The 15,133-nt window shown below is 49.5% G+C and overlaps 1 protein-coding gene and 1 pseudogene across 2 annotated transcripts; both read left to right on the forward strand.

Moving 5' to 3' along the window:
• The first annotated feature begins 756 nt into the window (after nt 1-756).
• Nucleotides 757-14,926, forward strand: LOC136512348 (uncharacterized). 2 transcript variants are annotated; one of them, XM_066506316.1, is made up of 6 exons: nt 757-1,096; nt 1,168-1,293; nt 13,067-13,328; nt 13,421-13,620; nt 13,715-13,902; nt 14,222-14,925. In XM_066506316.1, exons 2-6 carry the CDS (start codon nt 1,190-1,192, stop codon nt 14,506-14,508), a joined length of 1,041 nt encoding a protein of 346 aa, XP_066362413.1. In that variant the 5' UTR covers nt 757-1,096; nt 1,168-1,189; the 3' UTR covers nt 14,509-14,925. The 2 variants fall into 2 exon arrangements, with proteins under 2 accessions (XP_066362413.1, XP_066362414.1); XM_066506317.1 differs by lacking the exon at nt 757-1,096 and adding an exon at nt 4,464-4,940 and having other exon boundaries at nt 1,167-1,293; nt 14,222-14,926.
• On the forward strand, nt 10,233-12,598 carry LOC136514371 (uncharacterized mitochondrial protein AtMg00810-like; annotated as a pseudogene).
• Nucleotides 14,927-15,133: the final 207 nt, after the last annotated feature.

Genomic DNA, 15,133 nt, shown 5'->3' on the forward strand with positions numbered 1-15,133 from the left:
GCGTCCCTTGAGCAGCTGCTATTTGAGCTTCTTCCGTGCTGCGCCGCCCCACGCCACTTCTCGGGCTGCCGTGCTGCTATGTCCTTGCCGGCGCGGCGGTGGGGAAGGTGCGAGATGGCGCGGGCGACAGAGTACGTCCGGCGGGCGAGGTGGCCAAGCGCCGCAGGCATGGTCAAGGGCACACTGTTGGTGAGCAGGCGGTACTGCGATGTCATCGGCAAGGATGCCATCACACCCACACTTGGACGCAGCGGCGTCTGTCTTCTCGCTACGGCCGCGTTCCAGATGAGGGCGGCACGGCCCGAGATGTGGGCAGTTGGTAGCGTAGGAGGCTGAGGGTGGACGTCGGCGGGCTGCGAGCGACGCGGCAGGTGAAGGGCGGAGACCGGCACCTTTCGCCGCGACGCCTCGCCGGTGGGCAGCGCTCGAGCTTGTGGTGCGCGGTGGTGATTCGGGTACGGATGGCCCGGGCGGGCGCTCGCTCGATCGGGACGAGCCCGAGAAGGTTCCCGAGGTTTCGGGCCGACTAAGAAGCGGGTTGAGATCCGAACCGATCCAAATCTAACGGATGATATTGCGACCTGGCTCGATCCGACGGTCAGTGAGTCAAAGGGCGACGTGGCGCTGGATTCGAAAGGTAAAGATAAAGATTCTATTGCAGTTCAATAACATGTTTACAAGTTTCAAAATAAAGAGAAAAAGAGAACTTATGGACCTATCCCCGTGGGCCGCAATAGGGTTGGGCTGACTAACAGGAGTCTCCCCTGTACAGGAAGCCTCCTCCTGAGCGAGTCATTGTCCCTACTCCCTAGAGCTAGAAGACGACGACGACTTAACGGGCTCATCGTCTTCCCCAGCTCAGGCGATCTCCACTGCCGCCGCCTCCATTCCATTTCAGCAACAGCTCTCAGCGTCGTTCCTTCTCTGCCCTACACTATCCGTGTGCCGGCCGTGCTCATCTCCTGCGGTCCCTACCTGGGTAAATCCTGCAACCGGCTCATCTGCCGCCACGCCGGGTCGCTGCGGAGCGCTGCTGTCCTTCTCCGTTCCCCTCCAACAAAGCTATCCAAAAGCGACGAGTTGCTGCTGTTTCTCGGTAAGCCCAGATTTGCTTGACTTCTCGGCTAAATCCCGAGTAGCCTCCCTGATATCACTGGGGTTTCGCAGGACCCTGGGCGCGTCCGCCGCGATGGGTGGAGGCGTCTGGGTTTTCCGGTTGGCTTCCCTTCTTGCGCTTGGTTTTGTGCTCAGCCGCGTCGAGGCTAGCCTGGGAGATATTGATCCGTGGTACAGGTGAGACGCATCTCTGGTTGGTTCTCGAATTTTGACTTGTCTCCAGCAGTGGTATTGTATTCTTGCCTGAATTGTTTTCTACTCCGTACATCCTTGTACGGGGATTATGCTGTGGGATTCCTTATACGGGGATTGTGCACAAAAGTGCTCATGGTTAGACTATTGTTGATAGTTAATCCTTGTAGTTAGTAGGTACCATAAATCTTGGACAAGGCATTGCACTCTTGGTCATCTTATATCGTGTAAAGATCTGTTCCTGTTTGAATTGTGGTTGATGTAAACACACTTGCTAACTAGTTGGTTACATAAGAACATATTCAAACTGAGAAGGGTGCCTCCAAGTAGATCACATTTTCAAAATAAAACAGCCCAATAGCTGTAGTAAATGATCATTTGATTAAGTAACTTGCTTTCTTTGATAAGTAAAAGGGATCTCAGTGTCCTGTGAGAAGAGATGTGAAGCAACCCGAGATGGAATTTTCTAGAACAAGGCTGACTGCCTGGTATTTTAACAGCACGCAAGTTGTAGCAAACTGTACAACACTTCCTTGGGAGTTGGGAACTAGAAGCCTGTGCTTAATGATTTCTTTTTTGGAATCGGTGGAAATTATGAATTACACACACTTATGCACATCTGGCTTATTCTATTATGGCTGCCCTTTTGTTCTTTTGCTAATATATTGAATTTGAAATTTCTGACATATTAATATCATTTAGAAGAGAAATATTCACTTCAGTGGTGTGATGCGAATACGTGGTCTTGCTCAAACCGTGGATCGCAATCGGCAAAGTGTTTTTGTTAACTGAAGTTGAAAGTGCTAGCGTGGCTGTAGAGTGTCCAAGGGGCGTAGTTTTCACATTTATACTGTTGACAAACTGTAACAGTTCTCAGGGAAAACTTTTATATATTAAGAAAAAGGAAAGATGGGCATACTTACAGCATTTAAATTCAGAAAAAACTGTTACAGATCGTATAAGTTTTTGTCCTTTGGTAATCTTCAGGGGTTCAAATACTAGATATTACTAGAAATCACGCGCGGCGTTGCCGTGCTACTGGGCCTTCTTGCCATGCGTGAGTCTATAGAGACCAATCTGAGTTTCTTTGAGTATTTCAATTATTAGCTCAACACGATCTAAAAACTGTCTTTCTGCAAGCAACCTGCTAGGCAAAGTATATTATTCTGGTTTCAGAAAACAACAATATAGTATGCAATTCTGGGGGGGGTTTCACAAAATCAAAAGCAAGGTTTATCACAGAGAAAACATGGGCGCATACAAACAGAACACATGGGTGCTTGCCTCCAACTCTTTGTTGGATTCTAGAGAGAATCGCATTGATGAAACATGCATCCACATCTTTCTGTTAGCATCAAAAGCTAGTGAATATTACTTAATGTAGCATATTTATGAGGAATTCCAGAGGGGACAATAATGGATGATGCAATGTCTATGCGACCGCTGCGGCGACATGGTGAGAGGAGGCAGAGAAGGAGCTGCTCGCGAAGCCAACTCTCTACGTCCATCGGCCATCAAGCCGGCTTTCTCCTATGCTTGCTATCAATGCTCTACCGGGAATCGCTCCTACGCTTGCTCCGTTCGCTAGGCGCTCGAGGCCTCGCCAGCGTGGTCAGCCTTGGGCAGCAGCCACAGGCCACAGGAAGTCCATGTCTAGCGGTGCCTCTCGTCGTCCTTGGCACCAAGCTTTCTGCACAGCACTAGTAGCAGACCTCATAGCCAGAGAGATGAAGTAATGGAAAATAAAGAAAACATATATTGTTTGAGGATAGTAAGATAGAAATAACCGTGCATTATAGAGATAATTGTGTACAGTTAACTTATTGATTATAGAAATGAATGAATATGTTTAATGTTAATATCTGAAGCATATATATGTGTGACTGCCATGAAAAAGAAATAAATAACTGAAGCGCTAGATTTTGGAAGATCAAATGTTACATGTCCAGATTGATAAAGCTAATTTCAGAGTTGAATAAATCCATTTTTTTCAGAGAAAAAAGGAAAAAAAATGCTACCCTAGATAATAATGCCTAATCTCCCTACAATCAACATTTTACTACATAATAAATATAGCTAATACTACATTCTATCATTTTTTGTGCTGGAGATTGTTGAGAAAGGCACTAAAGAGATGTATCTATTCTTGCATACCAGCATACATTTTTCTTGCAATGCTATTCTTGCATAAATAATCCTTGGGTAATTACAGGCTGAGCTCGAAATACATAGTGTGATTGAAATATGCACATGTATCTTTCAGAAGATATAGCCTCTGAATTCAAATTGTGGACCACGAATTGATCAAAGGACATGCTCGATGTACCTGGTCAAACATGTTGAACATTAGTGTTTATGTTTTTTTGTGAAATTAAATAGCAGATATAAAACCTCATATCTATTTGAAAACGACTATCTTTGATAGCACACAGTAGATGCTAAGCTCATCAAAATGGGATCATATGTTCCAGGCAATGTCAGTTAATTTCTGTAATTTACTTGGAATTTGTGTATATCATTTAGATCTCTATAGAATTTTGAGAAATAAATGCAAAAATTTAAGACATACATTCAAACATAACAGCCTTATAAATTAGATTTGTACTCATATAATTTGGCAGTTATAGTTCTGAAGACACAGCCTTATAAATCATGAAATGAATAACCTTGAAGGTAATAGTAAAGTCAGGACTGCGTATAACAAGCCTTGCCTTTGTCCCTAGTCTACTTTAGTAAGCATATTAGTAGCATTGGGAACCTATTCCACTCACTCTCTTTACTGTTTCGATTCATGCAATCCTGCATGGTAATTAGAGGAAGACAATTGATGTTCGTGAACTTGCGTATTTTCATATATAACTGCGTGCCTAGTTTTTTTTTTTTTTTTTTTTTTTGGGGGGGGGGGGGGGGGGGGGGGGGGGGGGGGGGGGGCGGGGGGCGGGGAGGTGGGGGTGGGTGGCGGGGGAGGGGGGGGAAACCGAGAATTTGAAATCAGATGTGCAAAGGGAATTTCATTATTTGGAGGATCCAACCAAAGAGGGAAGCTTTTGCTTACTAACCTGCAGCGGAAAATAGAACTAATTAATTACAAATTCTGCAGCAGCGCCTTCTTATAGAATTGGATGTCAACCAGGTGCGTTTGCCTGTGTTCTCAGGATCATCAGCTAGCAAAAAAGAATCACAAATTCTGCTAGCAGGGAGCGCCGATGCGGATTGAATCCAGCCGGCCCACGCTGGGAGGTTCTTATGCCGAGAAAACGTACCGGCGCGCGGCCTCCCCAGCACCACCCGCAGCTCCATGAGGCGCGGAGGATGACGGATTGGCGGTGACATGGGAGCACTGGCAATCGGCAAGAGTGAGCGATGACGGGTAGGGGCGCGGCCGAGACCAGGGTTGGGGCCTCTCTTCTACGCCGATGTGGGCGGCTGAGGACGGGGATGGCTGTGAGGCGTGAGAATGCGCCGCGCGCTGCAGGGGTGCTCGCCGCGGCCGAGGAAGCGCCGCGCGGGGAGGAGGCGGTCGTGGAGAGAGCAATGGCCGGAGGCACGGGCGGCGGCGGCCACATATGTTAACCACATATGTGCACTACTTTATGTTACTAGGTGCCAAACATCATGGCTATTCATCCCAGGTGCAATTAACCAGTTCAACATTTGCAGTTACGACTTACACTAATACTTTCCACATTTGTCTGCTTGTGACATTTGTAGTATAATCAACCTTGACGCAGACATCTGGCATGCATCTATTATTCTCAATTTTTTCTATTCGTAGAGAAAACAGTAGGTTTGTATTGTACCTTAGTTGTGTCATTGTATATTGTGTTGGCCTGTGTACGGGCCTGCTTGGTTTGAGGCCTAAGCGTTGCGCCTGAGGGGGAAGTGCTGCCTGAAGGTAGCCTGAAACTTTGATGAATTTTGCTTGTTCAGGCTATACTATGTGTGGTTCATACCTGAGCCTGAGATTGAATTAGTTGCTAATGTACCTTTGCGATGTCCATAAAATATTTGCTCAAATAGTTGTTATCTTAGATGAAAACTATTGGTACATACAATTTTCAAAGCTGGAATATGGATAGATGATCATTTTAAATTATTTTACCCTTGTCATAGAACAACATGTTTGTGCATCCATCTTCCCGTGGAGAGGTAAAAGTAAAAAAAAAAAAAAAATCTAGGTGGAGTGCAATATGCAGTAGCATCATTGAGCATTAATGGCATGAATCAACAGTAATTAACAATGCACTAAAAAATGAATAATGGATGTGAGAACACTGATTGAGTCTGCTGACCACCTTTGTGTGCCTGAGTAACCAAACAAGGTACAGGCAGTGACCAGGGATGCAAAAGGCTAAAGCGCAATCTACACAGGGCTTACTCCAAACAGACCCTACAAAAGTTACTCTGGGCTCAATCCAATATACCTGTGTACCTGTGGCATTGTTTTAAAAAACATGGCGTAGCTGTCTGCTTCGTTATAGTGAACTCTTTTTTACCAGAGTAGCTCATTCCAAAGTAGCTATTTCAGAGGTAGGCAGAAGTGACTAACATATTTTTGTGGTAGTGTCTTTGTCCCTGGTGAACCAAACCATTGTTTTTTTTTTGGTAATGCGGATGTTTTTTGCTAGCATTTGTTTGCTTCCATACATTGGCATTACTCTAAATAACTTAACTTCGCCAATGCATTTGCACTACCAAGGTCAGGCAAATTGGAGTGGAGGCTTGCCGAAAATTTGGCAGAGCCAACAGAAGGTCTTGGGTGAGGTGGCCCTCTTGACTGTTTGCATTGTATCTAAGCTTCAATAGATTTTCTTTTTTCTATTGAACTGTGCATTGGATTCATAATCTGTTGGAACCAACATATTCCTTGGAATTAAATTAAATTGAGAACCATGATGATTGATGAATGTTAGAATAGGCGTCTATGGGCTGGTCATGGGCCTGGCGCCCAAGCCTATCGGCTGGGCTGCCTCTAGGGATTATGGTAGATAATTATTGATTAGGCAAGGATCACCGTTGATTGGGTGTTTCTATAAACCCTTCCTGATCCTTGCCTATATAATGTACTCCCTGTACCCATATCAATCTATCACAATTTTCCGAGACCTACTCGCTCTCATGGTATTAGCCGCCTAGGTTTAGGTCTTCCCTTCCGCTGCACACCCCTGCGCGCCGGCCTCTAACCTCTGCCGTGTAGCGCCATGTCTCCTACTCCTCCGCCCTCTCCCAGGTCTGGGGATGTTACTGCTGACGAGATCGCGGCACGCCAGGCTAAGGAGAAGGCGAACGACGCCGCTGCCGCCGCCCAACTTCTCGACAAGGAGCGCCAGGCCACCCTGGTTCGCGCTGCCCAGGCCGAGGAGGCTGCTGCAGCCGCCGTCAAAGATCGCAACGCGGCTGCTGCCCGCGCTAGCAAAGCCCTGGCGCGCGCAGCCAAGGAGCGCGCGGCGGCCGCCGCCGCCGCTACCCCCGGTGCACCTGGCGGCGCCTCCTCCAGCACATCTTCGACGTCTCCTTCCGACCTCGCCTCAGCCATGCTCTCCTCCATGAGGCCATGGCACTGCTGCAACTGCACGCCCAGGCCGTCGCCGTCAACAACATCCGGAACCACGTCACCACCGTCCTCGACATCGACTCCGGCAACTTCAACCGCTGGGCGATAAGTTCCTGCTCATCCTCGGCAAGTTCTCTCTTTAGGACCACGTCCACGAGGAACCTCCAGCCCCGATCTCCCCTGACTGGGCTCGGATGGACTGCGTCGTCAAGTCCTGGATCGTCGCCACGCTCACCGACGACCTTGCCGAGATCATCTCCGCCCAGGGCTCCACTGCCCGGCATGCCTGGCTCGCCGTCGAGTCCCAGTTCCTCGGCAACCGGGAGGCTCGCTCCATCCACCTTGAGACGCGGTTTTGCAACTTCGTCCAGGGCGACCTCTCCGTCACCGACTACTGCCGCCGGCTGAAGAAGATGGCTGACGACCTCATGGCTCTTGGCGAAGTGATCACTGACCGCGCCCTCGTCCTTAACGTGATCTGTGGCCTCAACAAGCGCTTTAGCCACGTCGGGGCCCTCCTACGCCGCAGCCGGCCCTTCCCCACCTTCCTGGAGGCTCGTGATGACCTCATCCTCGAGGAACTCACATTGGAGAACAATAAGGAGTCCCCTGCCACTGCTCTCGTTGCCTCCACCGCAGCAGCAGGCTCCTCCAGTGCTGCCTCACCCACGTCCAACACGGGCTTCGGGGGCGCTGGCGGCCCTAAGTCCTCCAACGGCAATCGCCGCAGCAGGCGCGGCGGCGGTTGAAAGGGGGGCCCTGGTGGCAACAACAGCACTGGAGGCCACCGCCCTCCCTCTGGCGCCCAGCAGCAGTAGTAGCAGACGGCCGACGCCCAGCAGCCTGCCATCGATGGTCTCCCCTGGCCCAGTGTCTACAACTCATGGATGGGTTCCATTCAGATGTGGCCAGGGGGTCCTCGCCCTCCGCTGGCACCCATCCCGGTGCCTCCTCATCTGCAGTCACAGCAGCAGGCCCTCCTCACCCAGCAGCAGCAGGCACTCGTTGCCCACCAACAGCCTGCTGCCGTCGCTGCCCCTGATGGCTCAGGACAGTGGGTCGCCCCGGGGTACTACAATCCTGTGGCTGGCCTCGCTTCTTGGGACCAGACGGCCCTCGCCTCCCCCTTCAGCACGACGTCGCTGACCCCTCCTTCGTCCAACGAGTGGTACTTCGACACAGGTGCTACTTCACATATGACATCTCAGTCTTCCTCCCTTTCACATGTTCTATTCCCGCGGTATCCTACTCCTTCATCTATTGTTGTCGGTAATGGTTCCATGCTTCCTGTTACTGCCACTGGCTTCACAGAGTTGTCGCCTACTTTACGTCTTAATAATGTTCTTGTGTCGCCACAACTTATTAAGAATCTCATCTCTGTGCGCCAATTCACTATCGACAACAACTGTTCTGTTGAGTTTGACCCCGCTGGTTGTTCTGTGAAGGTTCTTCCATCTCGGACCGAGATCGTCAGGTGCAATAGCTCTGGGCCGCTGTCCATTGCACCTACCTCCAGCACACTCCTTTGTCGCCAAGGCTCCCTCCCCACTGTGTCATCTACGTCTCGGTCACCCCGGTCATGAGGCGTTGTCGAAGCTTGCGTCTACTATTTCCTGTCATATTCAGAACTGTTCAGATCTATGTCACGCTTGTCAGTTAGGGCGTCATGTTTGTCTGCCCTTTCATTCGTCCACCTCTCGTGCGTCTAGCAAGTTTGATCTTATTCATTGTGACTTGTGGACATCTCCAGTTGTCAGTGTTTCTGGTTACAAATACTATTTGGTCATACTTGATGATTGCACTCACTACTTGTGGACTTTTCCTTTGCGACTCAAATCTGACACTTACAACACGCTTGCCCACTTCATCGCCCACGCCTCCTCCCAATTTGGTGCCCACGTCAAGGCTGTCCAGTGCGACAACGGGAAAGAGTTTGACAACTCTAGCACCCGTCACTTCTTCCTCACCCAGGGCATCCATCTTCGTATGTCCTAACCCTACACCTCGCCTCAAAATGGTAAAGCCAAACGCATTATTCGCTCCATCAATAATGTCGTTCGCTCACTGCTCTTTCAGGCGTCTATGCCTCCCTCCTACTGGGCGGAGGCCCTCTCCACAGCGACCCTTCTGCTTAACATACTGCCCACCAAGACTCTATAGTTCTCCACGCCCCACCTTGCCCTGTACAGCACGCCGCCGGTGTATGATCACCTACGAGTCTTTGGCTGCAAGTGTTATCCAAACCTGTCTGCCACCGCTCCTCATAAACTCGCTCCTAGGTCTACCATGTGCGTCTTCCTAGGCTATTCCGCTCACCACAAAGGATACCGCTGCCTTGACCTCTCCACCAATAGAGTCATCATCTCCCGGCACGTCATCTTCGATGAAACGGCCTTCCCCTTTGCTGAGCGCAATGATCCTAGTATTTCGGCGAACTTTGATTTTCTTGATGCTACTGATGTTGTGCCCGCTCCTATTGGACCATTGCACAAGTTTTTGTCTACAGGAACACCATCCAGCACCTCTGACGTCACCAGCGCCCCTGCCGGTCCCTCTGAGACTGTGCTTGGGGGTGCCCCCGACGCCTTCGGTGGCTGCTGCTGATCCCCCGGCGCCTGTGCTCTACATCCCGCCTGCGCTGCGGACGCCAGGGACCCCTCCCACGCCACGCGCGGCTCAGGACACGCCCAACACGACTAGAGGCGCTCCACCTCGCCAGTTGTACATCCTGCCAACGCTTCGCGCGAGCTCGCAGTCTCCGGCACTGACCGCGGGCTCCACAGCGCTGGTGTCACCTCCTTAGGCACCCCGCGGGCGGTTCCCGCCTCTTCGTCCAGACCGCGCCTACCACTACACACGCCGGCCTCGACCACAACCTGCTCCAACTGCTCCTGTCACTGCCGCCCCGGCTGCACCTGCACCAGCCGCCCAAGATGCGCCTACACCAGCCGCGCCGCTCCCACTGCCCAAAGGGGCTGTTGTTGTTCCTCCTGTGACCAACCAGCACGCCATGGGCACGTTCGAAGAGCGGTTTTCGGATGCCTGCTGCGTACCACGCTACGTCTATGTCATCGATACCGAAGTCCTTCCGTAGCGCTCTTGCCGACCCCATGTGGCGAGCTGCAATGGAAGAGGAACACAGTGCCCTGCTGAAGAATCACACTTGGGATCTCGTGCCTCAACCCCCTCGGGCCAACGTCGTCACCGGCAAGTGGATCTTCAAGCACAAGTTTCAGTCTGATGGCTCCCTCGAAAGGCACAAGGCGCGCTGGGTTCTCCACAGCTTTACCCAGCGGCCTGGTGTGGACTTTGATGAGACATTTAGTCCTGTGGTGAAGCCTGCTACTGTTCGCACGGTGCTCTCCCTGGCTCTCTCTCGCCGCTGGCCCATTCACCAGCTTGATGTGAAGAACGTCTTTCTTCATGGCAACCTGGCAGAGACAGTTTATTGTCAGCAGCCGTCTGGGTTCAAAGATCCAGACTATGTTTGTCACCTGAAGAAGTCACTATATGGCCTCAAGCAGGCCCCTCGTGCTTGGTACAGTCGCATGGCCACACACTTGCTGTCCCTTGGGTTTGCTGAAGCCAAGTCAGACACCTCGCTCTTCGTTTACCAGCGCGGATCAGACACAGCCTGCCTGTTGCTCTATGTTGATGATATCGTCCTCACAGCCTCCTCCACCGGCCTTCTTCGGCGGATCATCTCAGCCCTTCAGCGGGAGTTCGCTATGAAGGACCTTGGTGAACTGCATTACTTCCTCGGTTGCATGTTCAGCGCAGTGGTGATGGCCTTCTTCTTTCTCAGCGACAATATATGCTGGACATTCTTGATCGCGCCGGGATGGCAGAGTGTAAGCCGTGTTCCACTCCAGCTGACACCAATCCGAAGATTGTTGCAACAGATGGCATCCCTGTCTCTGACCCTTCAGACTTTCGCAGCCTCGCTGGAGCCTTACAGTACCTAACGTTCACCTGGTCGGATATTGCATATGCTGTGCAGCAAGTCTGTCTTCATATGCACGACCCTCGTGAGCCTCACCTTGCAGCTCAGAAGCGGATTCTGCGCTATGTTCGAGGCACTCTCCACCTTGGTCTCCTGCTGCGACCGTCTACTTCGGCTGATCTTATCGTCTACACCGACGCTGATTGGGCTGGTTGTCCAGACACCCGCAAGTCCACCTCGAGCTATGCTGTGTTTCTTGCCGACAATCTTGTCTCCTGGTCCTCCAAGCGCCAGAACACGGTGTCAAGATCCAGTGCTGAAGCCGAGTATCGCGCGGTGGCCAATGGAGTTGCTGAGGCCACCTGGCTGCGCCAGCTTCTTCTAGAGCTGCATGCCCCTCTCAGGCGCGCCACACTGGTGTATTGCGACAACATCAGTGCTGTCTACATGACCTCCAACCCGATACAGCATCAGCGAACCAAGCACATTGAGATTGATCTTCACTTCGTCCGGGAGCGAGTCGCCATTGGTGATCTTCATGTTCTGCATGTTCCCACTTCTTCACAATATGCGGATATCTTCACCAAAGAGCTGCCTTCTTCAGTGTTCACGGAGTTCAGGTCCAGTCTAAACGTGCAGAGTGGCTGACGATTCGACTGCGGAGGCGTGTTAGAATAGGCGTCTATGGGCTGGTCATGGGCTGGCGCCCAAGCCTATCGGCTGGGCTGCCTCTAGGGATTATGGTAGATGATTATTGATTAGGCAAGGATCACCGTTGATTGGGTGTTTCTATAAACCCTTCCTGATCCTTACCTATATAATGTACTCCCTGTACCCATATCAATCTATCACAATTTTCCGAGACCTATTCGCTCTCAATGAATATATTCTGACACCAAAAATATAGTGACATATGGGGTCCACATGTTGTACACATATTCAATAGATTTTGACAGTATTGGCATGGTTACACTCTAGCAAACCTATTATGGAAATTTTGGTCATGACCGGTTCTTGTGGTGACCAAATTTTGGCAGGGTTGCTGACTTCTTTATTGCTTAGTCTGAGATAATGTGTTCTTTGGTCTTTTGACTATTTGAAACATGAAATTTGGAGCTTAGTCAATGTATGTTCTCATAGTCTCCAAATTTCATGTTTCAAGTATACAAGGCAGTTGTATTGTGAGATATGCTTAATGGTACTAGGATTCATTTTGCCTTCCATGGTTATGTTACATGTTTGCATTATTTAATATTTATTTCTTGTAGGCTCTTTTCATATTGCATATGCTACTAGCCTATTACCAATAACACTCAACAGTATTTTGAAATTAATTTTATTAAATTTTAGCATCTTTTTCTGTGACTTGGGGCTCTTGGTGGGTTTCAACTCTAGCCTACCCCAACTTGCTTGGGACTGAAAGGCTATGTTGTTGTTGTTGTTTAACATCTTTTTTATTTTAATGAAGCACTAGCTGAGTATGCTCTTTTTTTAGCTTCCCATTTTCCTTAAATAAAATATCACTAGATGTCACATTAATTGTCAATCCAAGTCAGTGTTCAAAAAGGCGCTCTTCTGTGCTCGCCTAGGCGCGCCTCTACGCTGGGCGGAGGGGTACCGCCTTGCCTAGGGGGGTAGGCGGTACCCTAGGCGGTGCCAGCCCGGCGGCGGCAGTATGCGCGCCGGTGGGGGAGGAGGAGCGTCAGGCGGAGGTCGCCGGTGGGGGAGGACGAGCATCACGTGGGTGCGGGCTTGTGCGGGCGGCGTCGGGCACCAGCCCGTTGGCGGTGGTATGCGCGTCGGTGGGGGAGGAGGAGCGTCGGGCGGAGGTCGCCGGTGGGGGAGGGGTGTCATGCGGGCGCGGGCTTGTGCGGGCACGAGCGCTGCGGCTGGATGGAGGCGGCGGATGGATAAGGTTGCAGTGTGTAGGATGGGCACTCTTAATGGGCCTTTCTATGTAATCTAAGCCCACTATTCTGCTGTTTATTTTTTCTTTTAGATGTAATATATGTCTACTCTGCTGTTTATTTTTTGTTTTAGATGTAATATATGTATATGTATATGTATAAAACACTTAGGCTCGCTTAGGCGCTAGGCGGTGGGTTACCACCTAGAGAGCGCCTAGCGCCTAATGTAACCTTGATCCTAGTTGATGCGATACTGTGATACTGATGTAATTACCCTTTATTGTGATGAATTGCTTCAACTTACTACTATTTAGGAGCTTATGAAAAACTTTTGTTCTGCTGATCAATCTTTAGAACCTGCGTGAGGGAGTGTCAGACTACAGGGATTACTGGGGAGAATATCATCAGCCACTGCCAGTCCAAAGAGAATGACACATCTGTTGGAGGTTCTTGGTACAACCAGGAGCAAATTTACGTGCAGTGGAAACAACTGAACTGTATGACAGATTGCCGCTACTTCTGCATGATGCAGAGAGAAGGGGAGCGACAATCACTTGGCCTGAGCCCTGTGAAATATCATGGCAAATGGCCTTTCTTACGTGTTTCTGTGTTCCAGGTATGTTTTGTGCTGACGGGATCCTGAGTTAACAATTTTTTCTATCATTAGTTGTTGACGGCATCTCAATTACATCTGACAACCTTCTTCAGGAACCTCTTTCAGCTGCACTATCTGCTATCAACCTATTAATGCACTTCACTGGCTGGCTTTCATTTTTCCTTCTAGTGAATTACAAATTACCTCTTAGACCCCAGACGAAGAGAACTTACTATGAATATACTGTCTTATGGCATATCTATGCAATTTTATCAATGAATGCATGGTTCTGGAGCTCCATCTTCCATACTAGGTATGAAGTTTCTCAGAGCCAACTTCAATATATTATGAAACTTGGAAGTATTACTGTAATCTGCGGTATCTAATTCCACACGCTCATTCTGTAGAGATATTGACTTGACTGAGAAATTGGACTACTCTTCAGCTGTTGCGCTGCTTGGATACTCGTTAATCCTTTCGTTGCTAAGGACTTTCAATGTCAAGGATGAGGCTACCAGGGTGATGTTTGCAGCCCCTGTTTTGGCATTCGTTACAACACACATCTTGTATCTTAACTTCTACAAGCTTGACTATGGTAAAGCTGCTATCACTTTTTGCTAGACATTTGCCATTGTTATAAGATGATTAATCTCACTTTTATATATGTTGCATATTTTAACAGATTTTACAATCTCCTGCTGCTAGTTTTACCATGCCTTTTTTTTGTAATACAGCAACCATGTATGAGGCTTTTAGCTACAGCTGTACATTTGTTAACAAAAGCCATACAAAAGTACAGTCATTTGTGATCTAGTAATGATTTTTCTTCAGTTTTGGTTCACACAAACTAGTTGCATCTCTGCAAGATATTTAGGTGTGCTTCTCAAATGTTAATCTGCTGAATCTTTTGTCAGGATGGAACATGAAAGTCTGTGTGGTGATGGCTGTCGTTCAACTTCTGTCATGGGCAATTTGGGGTGGCGTAAGCAGACACCCGTCACGACTCAAGCTTTGGACAGTTGTTTTTGGAGGAGCACTAGCTATGCTTCTCGAACTCTACGACTTTCCTCCATACATGGGCTATGCTGATGCCCACTCTCTGTGGCATGCGAGCACCATTCCACTCACGTATCTCTGGTGGAGCTTCATTAAGGATGACGTCGAATTCCGCACCTCAACACTCATCAAGAAGGCAAAGTAAGCAGAGGGCCAAAGGTTGGTTAACGTAGGATCTTGGAGGGTCAGATCGCATGGTCTACTCAAGGAACATTGGGACAGTGGGTTATCGGACATGAAACCTCGGTATATTTGCCCCCTTCATGCTCATGTCGTCAGTCCCAGAAAGACATTCATCTTCATCCACTTGTGGTTTTGGTGCACAAACTCAGCATCATCTGCTTTCGAGTACATACTATGCCCTTCTGATTGACCTGAACGTATATCGTGTGATTGAATCGGCATCTTATCTTTTCTGTACCGGTGGGGCTTGCAAAATTTTTGTCATCGCCAAATCTATTGTGCGAAATTGGACTGAACAATGGACATGAAACCTTTGTAGGGGCAACTCCAACTAACGTCCTATCCCAGCCCTCGTCTCATTTTGAGGGTCCAAAACGCAAAAACAGCTCTCCAACCGGTCTCCTATTGGACCTCCGAAGGATGAGGATGCCTCATTTCTCTCTCCTTGTCCCCAACATCTGAGGGACTCTGATTTGGAGCCTCATCGGCCGGAGAGGACCAATGGCCGTCTTCCCCACCCCCCCCCCCCCCCCCCCCCTAGCTGGTATGTCTCCATCCTCTTGTTTTGGCATCGCCCATAGCCGCTG

This window comes from Miscanthus floridulus, chromosome 16 (genome assembly GCF_019320115.1).
Source record: "Miscanthus floridulus cultivar M001 chromosome 16, ASM1932011v1, whole genome shotgun sequence".
Lineage (NCBI taxonomy): Eukaryota > Viridiplantae > Streptophyta > Magnoliopsida > Poales > Poaceae > Miscanthus > Miscanthus floridulus.

Coding starts and splice junctions, on each gene's coding strand:
- LOC136512348 (XM_066506316.1), top strand. CDS start 1,190: ATGGGTGGAGGCGTCTGGGTTTTCCGGTTGGCTTCCCTTCTTGCGCTT. Junction 1,294..13,066: donor GATATTGATCCGTGGTACAG/GTGAGACGCATC, acceptor ATCAATCTTTAG/AACCTGCGTGAGGGAGTGTC. Junction 13,329..13,420: donor TACGTGTTTCTGTGTTCCAG/GTATGTTTTGTG, acceptor AACCTTCTTCAG/GAACCTCTTTCAGCTGCACT.